The sequence below is a fragment of the Fulvia fulva genome, chromosome 5 (genome assembly GCF_020509005.1).
Source record: "Fulvia fulva chromosome 5, complete sequence".
In the NCBI taxonomy this organism is placed as follows: Eukaryota; Fungi; Ascomycota; class Dothideomycetes; order Mycosphaerellales; family Mycosphaerellaceae; genus Fulvia; species Fulvia fulva.
In genome coordinates this window covers 710,354-734,428 of record NC_063016.1, presented here as the reverse complement: position 1 = coordinate 734,428, position 24,075 = coordinate 710,354, and the positions used below count along the sequence as shown (strand labels likewise).

Sequence of the window (24,075 nt, the reverse complement as noted above, 5' to 3'; positions counted from 1 at the left end):
CTCGCGGTGTAAGGTGGCCGGGACGTGTAGCCGGTCATGGAGAGTCGTCCATGTTTGTGAGGCGTGTTTGCAGTCTCATACGACTGATTGTGTATGTGTTGGATGTTCGTGAGTTCGTGGTCGCGTGGCGTCTGTTGTCGTTGTTGGCGGGCTGTTTTGCTCGCTTGTTTGGTAGCGACCACCGACGTTGATCGAGCACGGGCGATCGCTGTTCTTGGCGATCGCTTACCTCAGCCATAGACTCAAGCAGGAACGCTGCTAAAGCATTGATCCTTCACATCACTGCAACACGCCGACACGATGGCGAAGGTACGTAGTGTGATCCATTGTATCAACATCTGCATTACTGACAACCATACAGAAAGCCCTCAAAACTCTCGCCCAGCAAAACGCAGCCACCCTCGCCAAAACCCACTCCATATCCCTCGGCATCAACATTCTCTACCTCCTCCTCTCCCTCGTAGTCTTCCGGCGCCGCTCTATCACCCGCTACATTCTGCTCAACTTCCCCGCCCTGGTCATAGAGTTCTGGTTCGAGCGCATTGGCCGCCCGGCTATCAACGAAGATGGGTCTGTCAAGCAAGCAGGCGAAGACCTCGAGGCCAAGGGACTGACGGAGTGGATGTGGGACGTGCTGTACTGGACATGGGGCAATGTCGTATTGGTCGCGCTGGCGGGAGATTGGGCATGGTGGTTGATGCTGACGCCGGTCGGGTATAGTGGATACCTGGCTTTCTCAACGTATACGGGCATGAGAAAGGGAATGGAAGGCATGATGGGCGGGCAAGAGGACGCTGCTGCTGGAGGAGCTGCGAGTGGTGGACAGAGCAAGAGGCAAGCGAAGATGGAGAAGAGAGGTGGGCAACGGGTGCAGTATCGATAGCAAGGCGAACGAACCAGACTGGCCTGACCTGCTATGTACCGCATCTATGAACCGACGCATAGCACACAGCTGAGCTCACTCCCACTGAAGCTCACCAATATCTGGATCAACAGCATAGAATACCACGACAATCCCATAGCACACCAGGTGAAACACTGCCGGCAGTTCGATCCACCTGAACGCCTCAACTAGAGCAAAGATCGCGATGACAGCGAGAAGACGGCCTGGCCACACCAGTGGGTTGCGGGTCCCATCAAGCATCAGGTGACAACACAGGCAGTGCCCTCCCAGGGTTCCATCCTGTTCGACAGTGGTCGATCGAGGCCATGAAGAACTAGCTGGTTGGCCATTGCAGCGATCAGGACGATGAGCCGAAGACGGTTTGGTCCGATGCTGTTTATGCTGACTGTGTTCTGGAAGCGGGTTGGTGGGTCACCACTAAATGGTTATGAGTTCTTACTGTCTGGCGCAAGTCTGCCGTCGGAGCAAGTATGTGAGTCTGAAGTTCTGGACGACGTGGCCCTAAGAACTTGACAGCGATTGTAAGGAGGACTGTGATCGGAGTGCAGACGGAATGGCGGCTGGCAGACGAAGTACTGTGCCGCAACTCCCACAGCCACTTGTTGCGGTGCTTGAGTAAGTTGGTTGATGTCGATCAGCCCAGGGTCATTCAGGTTAGCCGCCGGCAACATACAAAGACATAGCAGCTTCTGAAACGTCAGCTTCAGCACTGCTGCGGCGCACGTGTAGAGCCGCCAGTGCGATAGCCACAAACTTGTTCGGCGACTGCCCGAAGCTCGAAATGCAAGCTATCGGCATCGACTCGCTTGAGGAAATACTGGAGGTTGTGAGTCGATAAGAGGTGTTCGGGGGCAGTAGATCTTAGTTTGTCGATTTCGTGTCATATTATACATGCCGAATGAGCTGATCAGCCGCCCGGGCCTTTGTCTAACCTTCAAAGCACTCATCTCCACTTCTCTTCGTTGTTCGCTGCGAGGCGCAAGTAGTCCAATACAGCTTAGGTAGCGATAGCAGACCTTTCTCCGAGTCAGGTCGATCCCATGAGCCCTACTGGCCCAGCATAGCACTGATGCCTTGCTCATCAATCCCAGCAACTCCAGCTCCAAATATCTCGTCGTCAACGTCCTTGCTGGGGTGGCTCAGCTTTCTGCGTTTGAGACGAGGGTCACCGGATGCACCGCCATTGGGAGACGACGAAGATATTCCTGTAGCTTGTTGCAGAGGTGCCATTAGACTTTTCAGGAAGGCGTCGGCTTGCGCGCTTTGATCTTCAGCATCGTTCGCGGGTAAGGCTGGCGGTGGTACATAGGACGGCGGGGGCTCGTTGAAGTTCGTTGGCTGTTCTTCAATGGGGTCCGCGCCTGTTGGGTTCGTGTATGCTTGATCGACAGTGCCGTCTTCTGCGGTGTCGCCCAAGATTGTGCTTTCTGGTTCGGCTTGTGGTGGTGGAGTGAAAGCTTCGACATCTGGCGGTGGAGGCGTGAAGCTTTCTGTTTCTGGTCGCTGAGGTTCTGCGCCATTCGACATGCCATTCGTACCGAGGGCTGGAGTCTCGCTGGCACCACGCATGATGGCATCTTCGACCAGCCGGATAGTAGCTTCCTGTTCGTCGATCTTTGCAGTAAGATCTGCAGCCTTCGATTCTTCGTCTGACACCTTGGCACGATTCGCCTCCAACAGCTTCTCCAGCCCTGCGATCAAGTCTTTTCGTGCGCTCAGGCTAGTCTCGATGGCTCTTTGCGAAGCCATCAGATCTTTGACCAGGCCACGAAGCTTCGCAGCGCGGACTGGCGCTGATGGTATAGGCGCATTCGGGTCCGTCATCTTCTCATACTCGGTATCCGCTTTGTTCACAACACCACCGAGTGCTGCTTCTGCTTTGCTCAAGGCCGTCTGGCTTTTGTTGACGCCCTCCAGCTCCGTCGCAACACCTCCACCACTTCCGCCAAACAGACTGCCGCCTAGCCTTGCTCCACCACCCAGACTCTTCCCACCCTTTGCTTTATCGATCTCCGTCAGTCTGTTCTCAATCTGCTCCTGAATGCGGGGGTCGAAGATGCGTCGCTCTTTCCACACTTCCGACACTCTTCGCAGCTTTCCCTGGACTTCTTGCGATGCGCCTTTATATGCCAGCGCGATGCCTTCGCCGATGAGCGGCTCGAATGCGACCAGGAAGTCGGTCTTCGAGCGTGCACGCGACTGTTGCACCACCTCGTTTGCCAAGTATAGCAGGACCAGCCTTTTGGACGCGCTCGTGCTCTCCTGGAGTCGCTGCAGCCATAGTTGCGCGGTGCGATCTGCATGACGGCGATGGAACATGATCCATTGCGCGTTGGTCACGATGCTGTCCTGCGTCTCGTTCAGGGCCGCGAGCTTTGCGCGAACCGCGTCGTCTGAATAACTCATGATGTTGTGGGATTGCTGGTACAGATTACGGACGAGATCACTGTATGCTGCGGAGAGCCACGATGCCGCCGACCCCTCACTTGCGCATACGAACGGGCGTTTGTTGCGGTTGTGGGACGATGTGGGTGCTGCACAGAGTGAAGTTGTTGAAGGTGGAGTTTGGCCGGCGGCTTGACCTTGAAGGTGTTGCGTCAAAGCGGTGGCTCTGCTCGGCGGATGCATTGACGATCACCTGGAGGACAACTTGTACGTGACTTTCTCATACAACAACACCCACGACCGACCACGATCACTATATACACGCTCCGTCATCGCCTTATCTTTCGTACTGCCACGACGACACACGCAAGCCTTGAGACTGTGCGACAGACCAGCATCTAGAACTGCGGCGCACGCGAAAGGAGACCACCACCATCGACAATAGGCAACCACCCAGACACCCCAACATGGCCGACCGATTCCCTTCGTTAGATGAGTTCGATGCCGGTAAGGATAACACACAGCATATATGTGACCACATGCTTACAGTGGCCAGGCCAGACCGAAGCACAAGGCTCATCAGCACTCAACAACCTCGAGTCGGAGGAGCCATCGGACTTCTTGGCTCGTGAGCGCGCAGCACTAGGAGAGGACGCAGAACAATTCACAACCGACGCAGACCGGACAGCTCAGGTGGCGGACGGCGATGATGATGACCTGCTTGGCGGAGGATCCGCGCCCATGAACGCCGCCGCAACTAACGGCGACTCAGCAAACGACATGATGGGTGACTTCGAGAGCTCCTTCCCAGCAGTCGACACGCAGAATGAGGCGGTCGCGCCAGGTGGCACTATCACAGGCTCGAGCTTGCCATATCGCGCACCACAGTCCTCCGAATACCAAGATTACGAGGACGAGCCAGAGGTGCTGAGAGAATGGAGGGAGAGGCGAGATTTACAAATCCAGCATCGCGATGAGGTTGCAGCCAGCAAGAAGGCGGAGACTGTCAAGGCGGCGCAAGAAGCTATCGACGAGTTCTACGAGAACTACAACAACAAGAAGGACAAGAACATTGCCCAGACACGGCAAGAGGCTGAGGAATACCTCAAGAGCCGGGAAGATACCACTGCCGGCGGTACTAGTTGGGAGCGTATTGCCAAGCTGGTCGACTTGACCGGCAAGGGACAGGCTGGTGGTGCTGCAGGTAGTGGTAAGGCCAAGATGCGGGAGCTCCTTGTCAGCCTGCGGAAGGACGAGAATGCCCCAGGTGCTACTGGCGTGTAAGAGTCACTCATACCTCAGGAAGGCAAAAATTGGCATGAACAGGATGTTGAGGGCCCGTCGCTGAGCTCTTGTCGCTCCAGGGAGTTCGAGGCGTTGCATAGGCTTCGGATGTGGACCGAGAGTGCTACCGGAGCCATAGATACCATGTAACGTACCGCAACCAGAACGTGTAATACCGTTCACATCTTACAGCTTGACAAGCGTCGTATACCAATTGCTATTCGTTCTATCGGTCACCGTCGCCTCTTCACGTGATACGGCGATGAGATGCCGAGCTACTTTCTAGCGGCATCGGTACTTCGGGTCATGCAGGCAAGAGCTACAGGGACATATGCTCAGGTACAGAAACATACAAACACTCTTTCACACGACATTACCCAATTCATTTCCCTCGTATCCCTGGACCTCATTTGCTTGGACATTGCCACCGATACCTTCCAAGACACCGGGCAACACCAGCAATTGCGGCTGCTGAGTGCATTATTCACCGTGTCATCGACCCAAACAATGTCGACTTTCATGAGCCAACGACGATAGTAGAGACCTTATACGAAACGCCGAACGCTGGAGACGGCGACGTATCATCACGATGGCCATGCGCGGCCCCAACATATTTGCGCACAGGGCGTGGGACAGCTTAGGGAACGGAGCTCTTTTTACACACAGAATACAGCAGTCCGCTGCGCAGCGATTGAGCGCGCGATCAAGCAACGCACCCATTTCACTACCACAATCACGAACCCTTGCGAGCCAGATACAATGTCTCTCAACAGCACGGAGAGTGCAACAGTCACGACCGACTGCTGCTCTCATGAAGCAGTCTACATCTGGTAGCGTCGCTCAAAGGCGAGTACTGCAGACCTCACAAACGCAAAAAGAGGCGCAGTTAGCAAAGAGCACGGGAAACAAGGAGCAGTCGTACAGGGACCAGGTCAAGAAATTGTCAGATCCGGCAGAGGAGGACGAGGACAACGAGTTCCAGTTCAAGAAGTCAGACAAGGCTGCAGCAGCATCGCAGGTCAATCTGAGCGCGAAGTTGTCAAGTCATGGCAGAGAAGGCGAAGGCAAAACAGGCGGAGGCTTCAGAGAAGTCGGGAGATTACTGAAGATTGCTCGCCCAGAGCTTCCATCTCTCAGCTGGGCATTTCTTTTTCTGCTCATCAGCAGTGGCGTCACCATGTCTCTGCCATTCAGCATCGGGAAGATCATAGACGGTGCTACGGAAAGCTCTGGGACAATGTTCGGTATGAAACAGGAATACTTCTACGTCGGCTTTGCTGCGCTTCTGGCCACTGGCGCCCTCGCGAACTATGGCCGAATCATTCTGCTCAGGATCGTGGGCGAGCGCATTGTTACGAAGCTCAGGAGCAATCTGTTCAAGCGGACGTTCGTGCAGAACGCCGAGTTCTTCGACGCCAATCGTGTTGGAGACCTGATCAGCAGGCTGGGAAGCGACACGATCATTGTCGGCAAGAGCATCACCCAGAACGTGTCAGATGGTTTGCGTTCTTTAGTCTCAGCAACCGCTGGTCTCTCGCTCATGGCTTACATCAGTGTTAAGCTCACTGGTGTTCTTGCTATTGCGTTGCCGCCAGTCGCGATCGCTGCTTTCCTGTATGGTCGTGCGATCCGAAACCTTTCGAGACGCATTCAGAAGAATCTAGGAACCTTGACCAAGATTGCGGAAGAACGGCTTGGCAATGTCAGGACAAGCCAGGCCTTTGCTGGAGAACTGCAAGAGGTGCACCGATACAACACGCAGGTGCGCAAGATCTTTGGTCTGGGCAAGCGAGAGGCATACATTAGCGCTGCTTTCTTCTCGGCATCTGGTTTCATGGGCAACTCAACTTTCCTTGGGCTGCTCTACGTCGGCAGTGGCATGGTTTCATCGGGTGCGATCTCCGTTGGCGACCTTACTACGTTCCTGATGTATACTGGATATGCCGGAAGCAGTCTCTTTGGTCTGTCTAGCTTCTACTCCGAACTGATGAAGGGTGTTGGAGCAGCCAGCAGATTGTTTGAGCTTCAGGATCGCGAGCCAACGATCAGTCCTACGAAGGGAGACATGGTCAAGACAGCTCGCGGAACGATCGAGTTCAAGGATGTTGCCTTTGCGTACCCGACCCGCCCAGCAGTCCCTATCTTTAACAACTTGACGTTCAAGATTCCGCAGGGTAGCAATGTTGCTATTGTTGCACCTTCTGGAGCTGGCAAGTCAACTGTGGCGAGTTTGCTCATGCGCTTCTACACACCGACAGCCGGCACAATATCGATCGCTGATAAGGATATCAACACGATGAACGCGAAGCAACTGCGCAGAAAGATTGGTTATGTCGGGCAGGAGCCTGTCTTGTTCTCGGGCTCCATTGCAGAGAACATCGCGTACGGTCGACCGCTAGCATCAAGGAGTGAGATTGTAGCGGCTGCACGGCAAGCAAATTGCCAGTTCATCAGTGACTTTGTAAGTTGTCTGACAATCGCGCTTTGACCCCATGCTAACATCAGATACAGCCCGACGGCCTCGAAACATTCGTTGGTGCTCGCGGAACACAGCTTTCCGGAGGCCAGAAGCAGCGAATCGCAATCGCGCGTGCACTGCTGAAGCAACCAGACATCCTCATTCTGGACGAAGCCACCTCCGCCCTCGATGCTGAGTCCGAAACCCTTGTGAACCAGGCCCTACAAGCTCTCCTTCGTGGTGACAACACCACCATCTCGATCGCCCATCGTCTGAGCACTATTCAACGTAGCGATACCATCATCTGCATTGGTACTGATGGCAAGGTGGCCCAGATGGGTCCTTACCGGGAGCTGATCGCCGACAAGGAAGGCGCTTTTGCGAAGTTGATGGAGTGGCAGATGAGTGGAGCCCAAGAGGCGGCGCCAAGGAGACGAGAGCACCATGATGAGGATCATAACGAGCTCACCGAGGAGGAACGAATGAGGAAGAAGTTGCAAGAGCACGATAGACTTGCCGGTCTAGACCCGCAAGAGCAGGAAGAGGCAGTAGAGCAGGCTCTGGAAGAGGAGACGCAATGGGAAACGGTCAAGGTAAAGGACGGGGACCAGCAAGCTGCTGAGACGCCGATGGAGAAGACCGGGCTACGAGATGGAGGAGCTATGACCAGAGGGAAGGGATATGGCAACTCGTGATTGTTTGAACACGTTTGATACTACCTTTTGTACAGAAGCAGCAGAAGATTCATCAAATGATTGTGGAGGATGATACTCCGCTCATTGGCCTTTGGCATGCCAACATGCTGCCATGACTCGATACGCACGATGGAAATCACATGGTCCTTTGTCAAACCAGCAGCCATCCTACGACATCGTCGTCACCGGACCGAATCAAACGAACAGAAATGTCCGATCATAGTCCTACGTTCCCACAAAGTAAAGACCATCGCGCTTCAATAATTCTACGCTTCTTGCTGATGTGGGCAGCTTGACTGTCTTCCCAGCGCCGTAGAATGGCCGTTCTACGGGGATCGCAGTCGCGTGGTGGACCACGCCATGTCGTCGCCACGCGCGCAATGCGGCGAAAACGACGACAACGACGGATACCATTGGGCATGCTCAGCTATAGCGAATGTATGAACGTGTGGCGTGAGAGCAGCGAAATTAGCCATATAAGCAAAGAGGTAGTGAGACTGCAGCCCGCCACGCGCTGCAACCCAATGTACTCATATCGTAGGAGAAATCACAGTGTGGCATTGTTGACTAGTAAGAGACAACATACAAAATTCACGACCACAAGACGCCGAAGCATTGTATTCCAGGTTCCCGATTGCCTATATCCTCCCAAACCCGCCTTCCATACATAAGGTGGCCACAGACGCCGTAAGTCGTGGGACTCAGCTACCTACTCCTCCTCCTTCTCGATGACCTCATACGCCGGTGCGTGCTCGTAGAGTGGTGGAGCAGACTCCATGGAAGTCCTGGTAGACGAGACCTCAAACTCTTTGGCAGCCTCGAAGTTCTCAGCGTTCAGCTCGTCGCGCGCGACGCTAGAGTATCCGCGGCGTCCACCACGGTAGTATCTGATCCAGAAGAACCCGATAAGACGACCGACGATTAGGCCAATGAGGCTGACGGCCATGCCAACGGCGATACCGGCCATGGTCGGGACGAGTACAGCGCTGAGTCCACGAGTGAAAGCGTGGTAGAAGCTGTTGTGGTAGTGTCCATGGTGACCCATATGGTGAGGACGTCCGTGATGTTTCTCGCCATCCTCGCCATCCTTGTGGAAGTGGGGCCTGATGTGGTTTGGAAGAACAAATCCTGGTGGCCCGTGCTTGCCCTTTCGGCCATGGCAGCCAGGCTTGCCCTTCTTAACGCCGTTTTGCATTCCCACGATCTTGTCCTCGATCATGTTACGAAGCTTGCAGATGGCAGCTGGAAGGTTCTTGCACTCCTTTGGAGGGCTGTCCTCGGAGGAAGGTGCTGGGAGAAGCAACTCCTCTGGCATGTGTCCAAAGGAGTCATCTGGCCTTGGAGTTGGACGCTTGGAGATCTTATCATGAGCAATCAAGAGGTCATGTTCCTTGGTGCTGAGAAGCTGGATAGTCACCTCGTCAACGGAGACTGGCTGGTTGTTTAACTCGAAGATGGTGTACTTGATTGGGATTAGGTTGTCGCCGTTCTGCGACACTTTCTCTTCGCTCATGATAGAGACTCCGTGTGCGGTGACTTCAAGATCGGCAGACTTGACCTCGCCGTCTGCGATGTCCAGAAGAGTGGCCGACTCCGGCACCTGCTTGACGTAGTGCCTCGGAGCGTTGAACATGTCTGCCATGGCGGACACTATAGGGTATACTGGCTCGCCGTTGGCTTCCAACCTCTGGCCATCTTCAGAAATGGTGAAGTTGACAAGGACGCTGTTTGCACCGCCCTGGATGGTGAACCAGCCATCATCGTCCACATCTTTGACCTTCTCATCGTTGTTGTAGGAGAAGGCACACTCGGAACAAGACAGCTTCAGCATCAAGCTCTTGGCATTCAACGAGTGGACAATGAGGTCGCTGCGCTTTTCGGTGAAGGCGTCTGCGGATACGTCGGCGGGGATTAGGAAGGCACTGGCGCCCAGCGCGCAGGCTGTGAGAACGCCGGCAGAGCGGCCCACCATGTTGACTGCGATCAGTAAGGAAAGTAAGTCGTGTTCGATAAAGGCGAGTAGGAATGTTGGTCGATGGTTGAAGAAGTGAAGATGTTGTGGTAGTGGTGCCAGCCTTGGGGCTTAACGTTACATTGGACTGAGGTCGAGACACTGTGCTGAGTCTGCTGACGCGCGGCACGAGGCGGACAGAGACCCTGGTTTCAGATTCTGGCTGCGACTGCCGTGATCGACCGGAAATAGCATGGAATGACGATGTTGTGTCGCAGTGATTGGCTCGCTGAGAAAATGCTTGTCCTTTCACGTGCATCACGCTTGTCACGCCTTATTATACTGTACCAATGCTGCCACGTGTCAATGACAGGAGAGGCACACGAGCAGCCAGCGTGATACAATATCAGTTACAAACAAACGTCGTTGACGCCGAGCGCGCCGTCGTCTTCCCAGCAAACGTCGTTGCTTGAACCTGCGGGTACGCTGTACAGTCCTGGGCATAGTTTTTACAACCCCTGTATTTACGCTAACCACTTCCGGCTATCCATGTCCATCTCAGAAGGTGTTGCTACCTTCAATCTCACTATCAAGAATGGGCCAATCTCACACCTAAGGACATACAACGTATATGCAAGAGTATGCGAGAACGCTGCGAGGCAGTAATAGCCAACAATGGAGGACACACCAGGTGGTGAGCTACGCCAAGCAGTGGATACATCCTTCCTAATGGGGAAAGGTGGAAGAACAGGGGTTGTAAAAACTATGCCCAGGACTGTAGCAGTGCATGGAGCATCGCCAACATCGCGGGTCAATCTGCACAGGCTGCTTCGTCTTTTCATCCGCTCAAGCACACATCTTCCTCTCATATAGCCTTTTCAAAGCAAGCTGAGCAAATGCTTCCATCGTATTCGGACCCGCGAGCTCCACCATACTGATCTCGAGCCCAAGATTGCGACGGAGAAAGCCAGTCATCTCCACTGCAACCAGGGAATAGCTCTGAGCGCTTGCCGTTGGCCGCCCCAGCCGCCCCACAATCCCCATCGCCACAGCAGAACTGGACCATGAATGTTGTGTCTAGGTCCACTTTAGCACAGACCGGCTTGTTGAAATGTCCGATGAGGTCGCCGCATCCGGGGAGGTCAGTATCAGCGGGTGTCTTGATCAAAACTTGACATTTCGGGCTGTTTCAAATGTTAGTCTCCTCAAAGACATGCAGCCATGGGTAAGTACTGACTCTAGTTCGCCGACAGTGAGGTATGGTCGCCACCCACTACGTAGAATCTGTAAATAGGACACCGTTACAGAATACTTTGCCTAGGGAGTGTCAGCTATCAGCTATGATTTGCTGTCATGATTGAGCGAAGGGTAGCTTGGAGGGCATGCGTAAGTGAACGAGGCGAGCTTGCGAGCCGGAGTGAACGCAGCATGTCCGTAAAGCTCCCGTAGCGAGAATAACAATCAGACTCTGTCACCCTCGAAGCGCTGCGAACGGGAAGGTAAAGGGATAGAAGGGGAAGGGGAAGGGGAAGATCCGTGCTCAGTAGGGGTGGGTCTCAGGATAAAGGCCATCGCTAACGAATTCGAGCTATCGTCTAATTGGCTAAAAAAGAACTTACAATTATTTAATTAGCTCGCTTCTTAGCCCCGGCGCGGTGAATCCCCCTCCGAGCACGTAAGAAACAATGCATATACACGTTGCGACGACATGCGGCATCGCGACGACAGCGGACAACTGCTTCCTCGAGCTGCAGGTGCTACCCTTCGCTCAGTTCAATAAGGACGGAGGCCTTTCAATATATCATTTTATCGGTGGCGGCTATCGGTCCAATACCAACAACGCATCGTGGTCGAGCTATTTACACGCTTTGGTCTTCGGCTTGAATGCAGCGCTCGGGCCTAGCGATACCTTAAGGAGCCGTGCAGCTGCGAGAGTCGTGCCGACCTTCGTGCTTTGGGCTCAGATTCCCTTGCGACTTGTATTCTGGCACTCTAATGTGTACATCTCCGAGATCACCATGAGCATTTTGGTGCTGCTGGCATAGCGCGCTTGGCCAAGCTGCTCTCTTTACAGCAATATCACCATGGCGATGGTGACGGCTAACACGGCTGTCATACTGTGGCTTGTGTCTCTGCCACTCGGCGCAGCACTTGTTAAACGCTTTCCATCACCAGCACGGTTGCATAGCAGTTTCGTGCGCGAACCTGCCAAGGCCAGTACTTGGACATTGTTTGCCACAGTTTCGAACGCAGACGAATTGCCAGCAGCGTATGGCCGACTGAGATAGTACGCATAGGTCTGGACCTTCTGCAAAGAGGTCTGGTTCGTAGTAAAGACCGAGCCATCACCAAAGACTAGGCAGAATGTCGATATTGAGAACATACAAGCGGTTCCTCAGGGCGCAGCACCTGTGCCTCCTATGCCCCATCCATCATTGTTCACAGAGCCAAAGGAGTCCTCGCAGGCCGTCATAAAGTCAGGGTTGCCTGATGGGAAGGAGCTGACACAGTTTTCGGAAGCATGAATTCTGTTCGTCAAGGCCTCGACGCACTTCGAACCCAGTGCAGAAGAACAATCTGAGGTGCCGTCCCATCTCTTCGATACATGCTCCGGGAAGTGCGCAGTGATAAGAAAGGCGCATGAAGGGTAGTATTCACCGAGGCTGGCATTGACTTCTGCGCGCAGAGCACTGTTTAAGGAGCCCTGCTCTGGCCAGGAGAAGTCATATGTGGTGTAGGCAACATTCGTCAGACTTCCATTATAGATCGATGCATTTGGCATGTAAACATCGCTGACCTTGACAGTCCACGTCCAGTTCTTCAAGATTGTGTCGTTCATTGGGTCTCCCAATATCGTGTCGTAGTGCGCGAACTGGACCGAGTGGGAGGCGTTTGGGCTCTGATCGGCTTCCATGAAAGTGGCATAACCTTCGTTGGGTGCAGTGTGGTTCGTGCCTGACTGTGGGTAATAGTTCAAAGACTGGGCAGCGACCTGAGTGCTATAGATAGCTGCTGCTAAGGCAAGGACAGCGGACTGCATGGTGAACTACCACGATCACAATTCGCACGTAGGGCAGTGAGATGAGAAGCTGTGCGTATCAGATGGATGAAGAGAGTGGGTGGGTGGACTTTTGTGGCAGTTCAAGCTCTTGCGCTGTAAATTCTGTGTCTGCAGGCTGCAGCTAGCTTTGGACCAGGAGACAATCCAGCTCCGGGACCATACCAGCCTACAACGAGTGTCAATGTCGCTCAAGGTATGCCGATTAGCTGTTGGGACACGACCACTATGGCACTTGAAGATCAAGCTTGATCAAGGTTAGGGCCGATCAGCCGTCTGTGCTCATGTTCACTAGTGTCTGTCCTTCGTGCGGCGCGATCTCGAAAGTTGACGTATCCTGTACAGTAATGGCAGCGATCGGAGCTTGCAGTCAAATCTTGATGAGTGTTAACTCGCAAGATTCGCATCACAGATGACTTACATTTTCCGGAGTTATGTGACAACCATCTTCGTCGATGCGTCCAGTAACACTTTTGGAGCAGGCATCGTCTGAAGAAAGTAACACTCCCTTCCCGCCAGCAGCTATGCCCTCGGCCAAGCAGGTGGAATTGGTGTCGCTGTGTAGTCATCACATCCGTATCCTTGGCACTGTCCCGTGAACAACGACATGGAATGTTATCCTGGCCACCAACACGCCAACATGTCTGCTGGTTATCCTATGCGACAACGAGTTCTCCGTCAGACATCCGAAGGCATCCGAAGGTACATTGCGCTCACGCATCGCCGTCGATCAGACATGAAGTGATGAAGCATGCGTCACTTCACGCGGAGTTACCATTCGTAGTTCGAACCCCTATCAGGACAGCACCGTTGGATCAGAGACAGTGTGGATAGCAAAAGGATCCAGTACAAGATCCAGGGCGTGTAATCAGGAATATCGATATTACAGCTTCCTTAAAGTGCTCGAACCCAACCCAGCGTAACTATCTGGAAGCTCAAGGGCGAATATAAGTCAAAGTGGCGGGTTGCTGAACAGCAGCCTTCTGCTTGGTGCCGCAAAGGGTCAACTCGCAGGCGTCGCAAAACGACAGGATAGCTGCGTCTGACTCGTCAGTACGCGCTCTAACGCGTCGAGGAGTTTGCTTACGTTGAGCATGCTATCGCTAGGCCGGACAGCATCGAAAGCGTCGAACGAACGTAATCGGGAGCCCGCCAGTTTGTATTATGTATATCCACCCCCGGCTGTTGCTAGTGACATGAGGCTTGGCACTTATGTTTATGATGGGAGCTCTTCAAGTGGTCGGAAAGAATTGGTCAGGCGTTTCCTCCCGGATGTTCTTGGCACACTGGGTATCAATTTGAAGTATGGGTGTCTTGATGATCAAAGTCGCCGTTGTTCCTGCACTCCGTATCATCACTCTGTTCGACGACATTGATCGACCATGCGCCTCAAGATACTAGGCCTCTTGATACCACTAGCTCTCTTGACACTATTCGCTCGGCTGGTTAGTGCTGGATACCACTTTCAGATCAATGTACAGCGGATGAAGCCCAACTCTCTCTGCCCTGAGGGAAAGACAGGAAAGCGGGTGGTCATCAACTCCAAAGAAGGCCACAATTGCTACACCTGGAAAGAACACGAGGTCTTCAACGGCTTTGCCTACGGAGTGGCAGGGTATAGCGAATGGAAAGCACCTAAGCCAGTCAGTAGATCCCACGAAATCAATCGTCCAAAACATCAAATATAGAGACTGACCAGTGTCGCTCGCAGGAAGAATACGGTAAGCCCACTACGCTTCCTGCTTGCGCCCGAGTTGATTCTGCCGCTAACCCGGTGTAGGACGTTGTATCATCCACAGCTATGAAGGCCCATTCTGTACGGGAAGGTACCTCGGGGGCATCGATCACGTATGTGATCCAAGCACCAAGCTGGCCTGGTGACGGAGCTAACGAGATGTAGGCGAATGTTCCGACGCAGCCGTGGGCAGCAGGCATCGGAGGCTGCTTTCAGAGTCAAGTGGATCCGTCCGACCCTTACGATCGGCCAGGAATGACACGAAGCATGAGCCTGACGTGCCACAAGAAGGCAGACCGAGGGCTCCTGATAAAATAAGGTGCTGTCTGACTCTATAGACGACGGTGGTTGGAACATACGTAGTATGCTCTAAGCAGCCTCGACGTATTGGATGTTATTAAGCGAGGCGCGCGATCCGGCGCTTCTCTTAGACACGCAGTCGCTAGGCTGAGGTGTTGCTGTCGTAGTCAATAAGAATTGTCCCTGCTGTTGTGTAGGCGGCCACCTTCTTTGTCAACATCCTTTGGATAAGAAGAGACGGCATGTAGGGCTGCGGTATGTCAAGGAGGATCACGCCGTGGGTGATTCCACACAAAGTGCCTTTGTCGAGGGTGGAGTTTGGGCAAAGGTTGGAGCAAAGATTGGTTTCAGTAACGGCACCGTATCTGTGGCATTCACACGCCAGAGTTGTCTACCTGTCCTTGACACTACACGAAGCCGCAAGCTGCGTAGACCTTGGTCTTCTCGGGTGGCCATCTGCTTCTTGGCGGCCGGAACAAGACAGCCCCAGTTTTGTCACATCATCTTCCTTTGCGCGACAAGACTTCCACGCTTTGTGCGCGTGACTGACTTCGACCTCAAGGAGAGCACGCATGACGTCCGCATCATTCAGTCAGCAAGGTCTGCTCGGTCAGGGCCAAGAATGCAAAGGGTGTGTGCATAGCTTGAAGCTGCACGACTTCGTGGGGCGATGCCTGAAAGCACCGCTGAGCAGCTGCATTCAGTTCCGAGCGCCTTCGAAAACATTGACCAGGGTGTTATATGCTTGTCGTTCATGTCGGCGATGATTCGGTGGGTAAGTGAGTGGCGGTGAACAGCAGCCCGAAGAAGCTCGGTCGTGCCTTTCAGGAGACTGCAACTCGCGCACGTCATGTGAGGCCAAGCAACTTCGCCAGAAATCCATGTAGTGTGTGTGTGTGTGTGTGTGTGTGCAGCAGTCGAGGCCTTGCATCGTTGTATTCAGATTTGCTAAGACTTCATGTCCAAGGTGATGAAGTCGACCTTGTCACTGACCAGGAAGCGGCCCTAGAGCTCACACAACGCTGGGATGGACTGAGATCATCTCGGGTTACACTCTTACACGTCTAGATTCGTATCGCATTTGGTGACGGTGTGATCCGAAAGCATGAGAGGTCTCTGTGCGTGAAGTGTTGTAGTCACGAACGCTTGCAGTGAGGTAGACTGCCAAAGGTTGTGCTGATGAGTATCTTGTTGACCGATGGGCGGTACCCTTGTTCGCGGTGCCGTAATTAACGAGGGATTCCTGTGGTGATTGATTGACGCACAGCAATGCTTGTAGCGCTGTGGCAGGAGGAAGTTCGTACACGCTTGGTGGCTCGATAAGGCAGAAGATGTCGTGGAGTGATGCGTACCCCATGCCCTGGATTGATATGGAGCCCATGCCTTGGATTGATCTGGAAGACCATGCCCTGGATTGATATGGAAGACCATGCCCTGAATTGATATGGAAGACCATGCCCTGGATTGATATGGAAGACCATGCCCGGAAAGAATAGCGGTCCCATGAGATCTCCAGGAAGAATAGTCGTATTAATGAATTAATTGTCGCCAATAAGGATGGTCTTGCGGGCCCACATTGAACGGAAGCAAGAGGGTCGTCGCTTGACCCAACTGTGCCAACCGAGGGTCAGGCCAAGGGCCTTCACCAAGGCCACAACCACGAGCGCGACCCATTGCAGAGGGCCAGGAGCGGAGGAGGCGCAGTGGAAAGACAAGCCCTCTAAGAGGGTGTCGAGGAAGAGAGGGAGGGTGTTGAGGAAGAAGAGGGCGCGCTTCGTGCTACGGCCTGCGATGTCAGCTATGCTCACAGAGACTCATGAATTCATCTTCAGGGCTATGCAATCTACCGGTGGTCGCCACGGGCCGCATCCACAAAGCCCATATAGAGCACGAAGAGCGACAAGGTGGTGAACATAAGCAATTTTGTGGCATCTTTGCCCCAGGCAAACCAAGCAGCGCAAGCACCTTGGTCCAAGACCAGGTTGAAGGCGAGATCGATCGCCTTGAGCATGACGCTCTCGGGAACGCCCGTAGGCACCCATTCGGGCATGGTGGTGGTGCGGTGGTGCGGTGGTGGTGGCGGCGGTGGTGATGCTGTCTTCTTCTTCTTCTGCTGCTGCTGCTGCTGCTGTTGTCGTTGTCGTTGTCGTTGCCGTTGTCGTTGTCGTTGTCGTCGTTGTCCTCGTCGTCGTCTTTGTGTTGTGTCAAGTTTATGTATTTGGGAAGACTGTGCTTTCAGGAAGCACCATCGATGGCACAGCCGCCTAACCACCCCGGAAACCATGAGTGTACTTGTTGCAACTTCCCCCGTTTGTGGTTGGAAGTCACGCTGGCATTTATTGTGGCGCTCGAAGTGGTTGTCGTCACTCCCTCATGGTGAAGCAAACATGGTCCAAACTCGCAGAGTACATTCATGCCAACGATCCTCTAGGATGCAAGATGCGCTCACTGATCATCTAGCCGCCGCTCGATGATCAGAATATCAAGCTTTTGTAGGCGCGATGCTCCGTAGGGGGAGTGCTCCACCAACCTCGACACTTCCCCGAGCCCCAGTAAGCCGACCGAGCCCCATCGTTTGCCGCCCACTTTGATGAGCTTTGATTGACTTCAATGCACATTGCACCTCGAAGACCCCCTAGCATCTATTGGTTTGCGCGCACTCGAGCCGGCAACGAGTGGGAGGGGGGGCCCTCACGAGGCAGGGGTAGGGGCCGCGCCGATGTGCCCTCCCCGAGGCGCAACGGTGACGTGCAAGATAGTCGATATTGATGAGATTTGATTAAAACTTGATTGACAGCTGGGGCTCGGGGAAGTGTCGAGGTCCAACACGAGCTCGTAGCAATGAAGACAGCCGCGGGACGCACCGCAACCTTGTTGTCCACAAAATGCCTCGCCAAGAGACTTGCTGAGGCACAGCCTCACAGGCAAGAGAAGCTCTTGCCGGCAGCCGGTGGTGCTTGATGATCCCTCGAGCGCAGCGTATAAGGAACCACATCCGCCGGATCATGGCTAAGTCAAGATTAGTCTGGCTTGTGACACGAAGGACATCGACCATCCCAGATGAATACAGATCTGCAAGGACTCACTGCACCTCATCCACAGAAAGTTGACACCCTGAGTTGATTTGCAACGGACGTCTCTATGAGACTGTGCCACTTCACGAACGCGTGAAGCTCAAGGAGTTGCTGTGGGTATCTGACCGCCAAGACAAGAGCGTTGTCTTTACGGGCGGCTCGAGCGACCTTCCGCTCGGTACTAATGCATTCAATATGACTGCCTTGAAGCCGTTCCGTCCACGACCACACCTAGAGGTGGAGGTTCAAACGTATATCCCATGCGCATGAACAACAACGCGCTACCGAGCATCGCTGAACCAAAAGACGTCGTCGGCGAGAACAACACTGGGCACGTCGAGCTGTGGCTCTGCTGCGGCACAGCTCGTGATTCAGGCAGTGAGTCTTTTGCAGAGGCTGTGCCGCATGATACACGCTTCGAAGCATTTACTTTCTCCACGCTCTCCGTGTGCATGGTTAGGCCAAGGTGCCATGGCAAGAATAGACCATGCTGTGCCACGAGGTTGTGAGGCAGTCCGGTAGCAGGTAGATTGTTAACAGCGTTGTATATCTGCGCCGAATGTCCAGCCCTGCACCGCATTCATGCTGGAGTGTTCAGTCGTGATCATGAACAATGCATCGAGGCAACCGGGTGTCTCCTCAGCCCAGTCCGATGCCAGGTCAGTCGCACACCTACCAGCATCGAACGACCATGGTCAGCCCTTGGGCGCCTCACAAGGTCGACAAGTCGTATACCCTGGACCAGCAGCCATCCTAAACACGGCGTATGCCCATAGACGGCAACCGCCAGCAGAGTCGTGCTACAGCAGAGATTCCATCAGCCTTGCCAGTCCACCCTGGAGTACAGGATTCAGCACAGACTTTTCAAGTATGTCTATGGCCGATATCGAAGAGCTTCTGGATCTGCACTTAGAACAACAGCTCGAATGGGCCACCTTCGATTGCAATTCTCGCAATCTGGCAACGCACGAATCTTACCAGAGGTCAATGGAAGCGAATGCTGGAGCTTTGGGCCTCGATCCAGGAAGCAGCATCGCCATACGAGGCCTCGGGACTGGTGGCGAAGCCAGCCCCAGCGATCGAAGGTTTCGATGCTTTGAACATGGATGCAACGGGCGAGCATTTCCATGCCGAGAGAACTATCTGCGCCACATCCGAGAGCGTGGATCACAGAATACTGGAGCTTCGAGCCTCGATCCAGGAAGCAGCATCGTCATACGAGGCCTTGGAACTGGTGTCGAAGCCAGTCCCAGCGATCAGAGGTTTCGATGCTTTGAACATGGATGCAACGGTCGAGCATTTTCATGCCGAGAGAACTATCTGCGCCACATCCGAGAACGTGGATCACAGAACGCTCGATGTCCTCGATGCGATGTGGCATTCAGTAGAAGCAGCAATAGGAATGTGCATAGGGCTAGTGGTCGGTGCAAAGCCTCAGCGCGGACCAGTAGCTAACATGGCTTGCTGCTAGAAAGTCAGACAGCCCTACACCACTTGTTCAACCGCATCCGCAGCGAAATCAAGCCGGGGAGGAGGCTCTTCTTAAGAGTGATTTGCCCTCGATCCCTCCACGGCCGTCTCGCAACGTCGAGGGCAGGCGACAAATTTGATTTCCGCAGAGCGCTTCGGATTCTGTCAGAAGCGAAAGCTGTCGCTTGAACAGGCTGGTAATAGCTGGGTAGCGAGGACCGGATCAATGCAGTCGAGGGTGTTGTGCGTCGCCGTGTGTCTAGTCCAGGAAATGCGTTCCTCTGGAAGCTCTCCGAAAGTGAGACCAACACGTATAGCGGCGGCATACTTTATCTCCAGCTGTTGCTTGCTACCATCAATCTTCTCCATCCTTCAAGTCCTCTTCATTGAAGTCCTTGAAGTCCGACATGTACTGCTCAAATGGAACACCACGAAGCCTGCTGACACTCCCTTCCTTCTCAGACTTGTAGATCTCAGGTGTATACGCAACAGAGGCGTAGCTTTCGATGAGATGTCTCGTGTAGCATGATTCCGCGGCGCGCGTCAAGTATTTGCTGCGAAAGGTGGATACGCTGTTGTTGATGACCTTCTCGGCTTCGTCCGGGTGACCAAGATAATAGAGAACTTTCTCCTCAAGATCATGCCAGTCGCGAGAGACTTGGACGTAGTTCTGATGCTCGCCTTCCGCTTCAAGCAGGTGGTACCAGTACGTGATCCATTCCATGTCGTGAGCAAAGGTCAGGGAGTTGCAATTGAGTAGGTACTTTAGGCGTCCAGAGTAGGTGATGCCTTCGGTGTTGATGGTCATGGCATAGTTGCAGTACGTGTCTTGATGGATTCGGTTCACCTGGCTCTCAGCAGACCAGTCCACATTCTTCATATCTGCCCAGTCCTTGCCTGCTGTCGCCTCGAGCAAAGCAGGTCGGATGGAATTGAAACCAGTATTTCCACGCCAGACAATCTTCGGTATCTTGCTCGCAAATGGCGAGTCGCGCTGAATGGCCCTCCTCCTTGCATCCTTCCATGATCCAGAACCATGATCAAACCAGAAGTCGTAGTTCGGCATAAGCCAGCGTTTCTTGTGATCTTCGTCCGAGTGCTTTGACGCAAAGGCCCAGAACGACTTCATGCTGCCTGCTGGTGCACCATTGCATATATCTTCAACACATGTAGCGAATTCAATGGTTGGTAACTGCTCTCCCGCTGCAATGGCACTGTCGATAGCTCGCTGCATGAGACCCAAGACTGCAATCGAGCGCGGCCGCATTCCCATGTGGCCCATGTTGTCTTTTGTGCTCTGCAAGATCCGCAGCTCATTGTTGTGTATGAGCAAACGCATTGCTCCTCCACCGCCATCCTTAGACTCGTGGTTGCGCCATGAAACATCTGTGTCCTCTGACGAGATCGTATGTTGCTTTCCATGCCAGTATGCCACGCGTTGACCGATGTCGTGGAACAGCTTGGGGAATTCCTCCTTGCATTGACCAATGCTCAACGAGTCAAATAGGAAGCCATCGAGATCGATGGGCAGTGAGGCGTTCGTAGGCTTCGTCGTTAGAGGAGTAGTGGTCGGTCTTGCATCGCCACCGGCGTCCTTGTTCTTCGTCTTGGTAGACTCTTCATCGCCTGTGAAACTCGCAGGTCCAAGTGGTGGGCCACTTCTCATGCCGAGGACCATGAGTCCGACCGCCAAAACTGCGACAACCAGATAAATCCATTTCTTCGATGGCACTTTCGACTCCTTCTGCCATGGCAATAGCGAGTCCATCTTGACAGCAAGTTGTCATACCCTGTGCTTCACAATGCAACAGGAAGACAGGAGAGCCATTTTTTGGGATGGGGAAGAGCGCCTCATCCCGCTGAGGATGCCGAGGCGTCCGCTTGCGCGTTGTGGAACGTAGATCTTCTTAGCGCATATCGCTTCCAAGCAGGTGGAGCTGTAGCTGTATGCTTGGCAGTGGGTTGTCTCAAGGTGTTTGCCATATCTCACATGTTCAGATGCGATTGCATATTGCTCCTCAGGATCAACATATCCTTAGCATAGACTTGTGAGTGACGACATGGAGCGATGTCCTGGGCCCTTGATTACCCACTCAAAAGCAGTTCTATCACTTCCCTTAAAAACACCCTAAACACAAATCGTGGTTAACACATCCATACATAACTTCATACTATCTATCTCACATATCTCATATCCCCAGCCTCGCCATCGCTTTGGCCGGTATACCAGGCAGAGCTCTTCGCTCGTACAGCCTGCGCTGTCCTTGCATCGGCAATTCGTAGTCTGTGTCGAACGCGCCCGACATGCCGTTTGAGCGAAGGGGATAGCTCGTTTGTCGCATTGCTGGCGGCCGCTCCATGCCACTGTCCGGAGGCGACCATCGCTTACGGGACGCATCTGCTTCACTGCATGACCCAGTATCCTCGCTAGGTGATGTCTGCAAGGTGTCTGAATCGTCGCTGCTCGTGCGCGATTCGGGAGGGTACCATGACTTGGGTGAGACTTTCTGGCGTTGGATCTCTGGTGGATCTTCGTTCGTCGGCGACAATGGTGGCGACAGTGAGGTCATTGTCGTTCGTAAGTTCCGCAGCTGTGGTGGTCGAGGCGCTCTGGTTCTGCTTCCCTTAAACCAAGAATCAGACTTGTCGGATCCGCTTCGCATCATGGCGGGTTTGATGAGATGATCGGGTTGTTGTTGCTGGAAATCGCGCTCAGCAAAGGATTCCCTATCCAGCATCGCGTTCTCCTGTATCTTCGCGGCTGCAATTTCCCTCTTCCGGTCAGCGACCTGCAGATACCCCTTCGATGTCTGTAGCTGCGCATACGCAGGTCGCTTGACGTCGACAACGCCGAGTCCTGTTTCCTGAGCTGATAGTTGGCGCCAGCGGCCATCGTCAAGACCTGCGCTTATGCTACCACTTCTTGCAGTGCTCGTGTTCCCTGTCTTGCTCTTGCTGCTGCTGCTCCCGAAACTCTTCTCCAAGAAGTAGTGGACGGATGATGGTATGCTGGACCAGCTGGACACCCTCTTCCAGCCGCGCATCCCTAGCCCAGCCATCATAGGCATGCAACAGCAGATGATCGATAGGTACATCTCGGTGATGCGCCAAAGTCCGATGTCGAAAAAGTCCCAGGTGGGATTCTGCGTATCGCTGAGCTTCGTGACCAGGAAGTACAGCTGTGTTGCGCTGGCAGCGGTGGTAGCAAAACCGACCACGAACGTAAGCAAAAGACCAATTTTCCTCCTTGAATTCATCTTCAGGCCAAGAATCTTCGGGAGCGGAAGAAGCAGCACAATCAGGTCCAGAGCAATGTTAGTCGAGGAGCTAGTGTATAGCTGGACTTGCCGGTGGATGCAATGTCCTTGCTTGCCTCGGATGGCTTTCCACGTGTAGTCAATCGGCGTACACAGGAAGATAGTCGAGAATTCGAAGCCGATCAGCGCGATTATGAGAAGCGCTAGAGTGACATAGCATATGCGCCGGAAGCCGACGCTGTCGTTCCAGATGCGCATGTATAGCAAGACGAACGCGATCTTCGTGCCGAATACAACTGGTGCATAGAAGGTGTTGCCGACGTAGAAGAGCTGTATGATATGAAGCGGTTAGCAAGCACATTCAGAATGCGACAGTCTCGTATTTCCTCACCATTAGACACTTCTCGATTGCATCGATGGAAAGGTCCCATGTGTCTCGTCCCAACCCATAGTGCGCCTCCATGTAGCCGCAGACGGTCAGACCGATCATTGGTAGGCAGCATATGAAGAGCGTGCAGTCGTCCCACCCATAACCAGCGCCGCCAAAAGACCGGCCTCGACTCACGGCTCTGATGATTGCACAGGTGATGGCTAGTACGAAGAGTACTGTTGCGGTGACGAAGAAGGTCGTGGAACGATTCCTGACAGGCTCTCCGCACATGCTAGCCTGGACTTTCTTGCTGGCAAGCAAGTCTTCGATCGAGCATTTCGACTCGATTGCACAGGCGGCTAGTGCATCTTGAAGTGGGTTGTTTGTGCATATACACTTTGTCAAATCTGGACAGTCGAATTGTGGGAACACTTTGAGGAAGCATTGCGTCTGGAATTCGTATTAGCGTGAGTCCATCTAGTGTAGTTGAACTACCTCGTGCTTACCAGGCAGGGTGACACGTTCTCTGCCTGCCTCGGGTTGACTACGCCGTGTGGATGCTGCACTGCGGCCAAAGGTACCACCTCTTTGGCACAGAGAATGTTTGCAGATCGCAGTAAAGTGAATGGGATAGAGTTAAGAAAACAAAGCCTCATGTCGCTAGACCGTATTTCGACCCAAGCTCGAACACGCCTGGCTTGTACTATAATGCTGAAGTGCAAGTAGGGAAATTAGCAGTTTGGCGAGCCTTCAGTTACGAAGCATACGAGGGAGCTCTCGCTCCAGCACTTCTACCTGTACTCTATGCAGAGTCAAGCATCGCCGTGTAGGCCTTGCCACACACGGCAGAGACTACTACAAGACGGCAAGGCACGAGGAGAGGTGCATAAACTTCCGGACCTGCGTCATCTGGCACGCAGTAGTCCATAGCATTGCCTGCCTTGACTCGTGCCTGGTGCGAGTTTGGGAGAAAGATAGAGCGGAAAGTACAGGCGATCGCATGACGCGAGTCAAGGCAGCGTCGTTCTCGATCGTGGTGGATTCTCCAAGAAGATGCCTGCTGTATCGTCGACGAGTAGCGCTTGCAAGTCTCGTCATGTGGGAAGAGCCATCAGCGTAGTGCTCCCACACTGG

The 24,075-nt window shown here is 53.6% G+C and overlaps 12 protein-coding genes across 12 annotated transcripts; 6 read left to right on the top strand and 6 right to left on the bottom strand.

Annotated features, from left to right (window-relative positions):
• Positions 1–300: 300 nt before the first annotated feature.
• Positions 301–883, top strand: CLAFUR5_05543 (uncharacterized protein; the record flags this gene model as incomplete). Its single annotated transcript, XM_047904691.1, has 2 exons — positions 301–309; positions 362–883. The coding sequence occupies 2 exons, from the start codon at positions 301–303 to the stop codon at positions 881–883; spliced, it is 531 nt and encodes a 176-aa protein (XP_047761678.1).
• Positions 884–1,951: 1,068 nt separating this feature from the next.
• On the bottom strand, positions 1,952–3,310 carry CLAFUR5_05542 (UPF0400 protein; the record flags this gene model as incomplete). Its single annotated transcript, XM_047904690.1, has 1 exon — positions 1,952–3,310. One exon carries the CDS (start codon positions 3,308–3,310, stop codon positions 1,952–1,954), a length of 1,359 nt encoding a protein of 452 aa, XP_047761677.1.
• A 446-nt stretch (positions 3,311–3,756) lies between these two features.
• Positions 3,757–4,573, top strand: CLAFUR5_05541 (Clathrin light chain; the record flags this gene model as incomplete). Its single annotated transcript, XM_047904689.1, has 2 exons — positions 3,757–3,796; positions 3,846–4,573. 2 exons carry the CDS (start codon positions 3,757–3,759, stop codon positions 4,571–4,573), a joined length of 768 nt encoding a protein of 255 aa, XP_047761676.1.
• Positions 4,574–5,162: 589 nt separating this feature from the next.
• CLAFUR5_05540 (ABC multidrug transporter mdr2) lies at positions 5,163–7,726 on the top strand (the record flags this gene model as incomplete). The annotated part of the gene is made up of 2 exons (XM_047904688.1): positions 5,163–7,034; positions 7,085–7,726. The coding sequence occupies 2 exons, from the start codon at positions 5,163–5,165 to the stop codon at positions 7,724–7,726; spliced, it is 2,514 nt and encodes an 837-aa protein (XP_047761675.1).
• Positions 7,727–8,435: 709 nt separating this feature from the next.
• On the bottom strand, positions 8,436–9,698 carry CLAFUR5_05539 (uncharacterized protein; the record flags this gene model as incomplete). Its single annotated transcript, XM_047904687.1, has 1 exon — positions 8,436–9,698. One exon carries the CDS (start codon positions 9,696–9,698, stop codon positions 8,436–8,438), a length of 1,263 nt encoding a protein of 420 aa, XP_047762343.1.
• A 1,090-nt stretch (positions 9,699–10,788) lies between these two features.
• Positions 10,789–10,998, top strand: CLAFUR5_20199 (uncharacterized protein; the record flags this gene model as incomplete). Its single annotated transcript, XM_059463036.1, has 2 exons — positions 10,789–10,902; positions 10,972–10,998. 2 exons carry the CDS (start codon positions 10,789–10,791, stop codon positions 10,996–10,998), a joined length of 141 nt encoding a protein of 46 aa, XP_059318995.1.
• Positions 10,999–11,745: 747 nt separating this feature from the next.
• CLAFUR5_05538 (uncharacterized protein) lies at positions 11,746–12,717 on the bottom strand (the record flags this gene model as incomplete). The annotated part of the gene is made up of 2 exons (XM_047904686.1): positions 11,746–12,032; positions 12,087–12,717. The coding sequence occupies 2 exons, from the start codon at positions 12,715–12,717 to the stop codon at positions 11,746–11,748; spliced, it is 918 nt and encodes a 305-aa protein (XP_047762344.1).
• A 1,400-nt stretch (positions 12,718–14,117) lies between these two features.
• On the top strand, positions 14,118–14,788 carry CLAFUR5_05537 (uncharacterized protein; the record flags this gene model as incomplete). Its single annotated transcript, XM_047904685.1, has 4 exons — positions 14,118–14,378; positions 14,447–14,456; positions 14,516–14,583; positions 14,636–14,788. The coding sequence occupies 4 exons, from the start codon at positions 14,118–14,120 to the stop codon at positions 14,786–14,788; spliced, it is 492 nt and encodes a 163-aa protein (XP_047762351.1).
• A 1,520-nt stretch (positions 14,789–16,308) lies between these two features.
• On the bottom strand, positions 16,309–16,820 carry CLAFUR5_05536 (uncharacterized protein; the record flags this gene model as incomplete). The annotated part of the gene is made up of 2 exons (XM_047904684.1): positions 16,309–16,549; positions 16,618–16,820. 2 exons carry the CDS (start codon positions 16,818–16,820, stop codon positions 16,309–16,311), a joined length of 444 nt encoding a protein of 147 aa, XP_047762352.1.
• Positions 16,821–18,610: 1,790 nt separating this feature from the next.
• CLAFUR5_05535 (uncharacterized protein) lies at positions 18,611–19,315 on the top strand (the record flags this gene model as incomplete). The annotated part of the gene is made up of 2 exons (XM_047904683.1): positions 18,611–18,712; positions 18,758–19,315. 2 exons carry the CDS (start codon positions 18,611–18,613, stop codon positions 19,313–19,315), a joined length of 660 nt encoding a protein of 219 aa, XP_047762349.1.
• A 354-nt stretch (positions 19,316–19,669) lies between these two features.
• CLAFUR5_05534 (uncharacterized protein) lies at positions 19,670–21,082 on the bottom strand (the record flags this gene model as incomplete). The annotated part of the gene is made up of 1 exon (XM_047904682.1): positions 19,670–21,082. One exon carries the CDS (start codon positions 21,080–21,082, stop codon positions 19,670–19,672), a length of 1,413 nt encoding a protein of 470 aa, XP_047762350.1.
• A 421-nt stretch (positions 21,083–21,503) lies between these two features.
• On the bottom strand, positions 21,504–23,597 carry CLAFUR5_05533 (uncharacterized protein; the record flags this gene model as incomplete). The annotated part of the gene is made up of 3 exons (XM_047904681.1): positions 21,504–22,901; positions 22,963–23,391; positions 23,448–23,597. 3 exons carry the CDS (start codon positions 23,595–23,597, stop codon positions 21,504–21,506), a joined length of 1,977 nt encoding a protein of 658 aa, XP_047762347.1.
• Between the last annotated feature and the right edge of the window lie 478 nt (positions 23,598–24,075).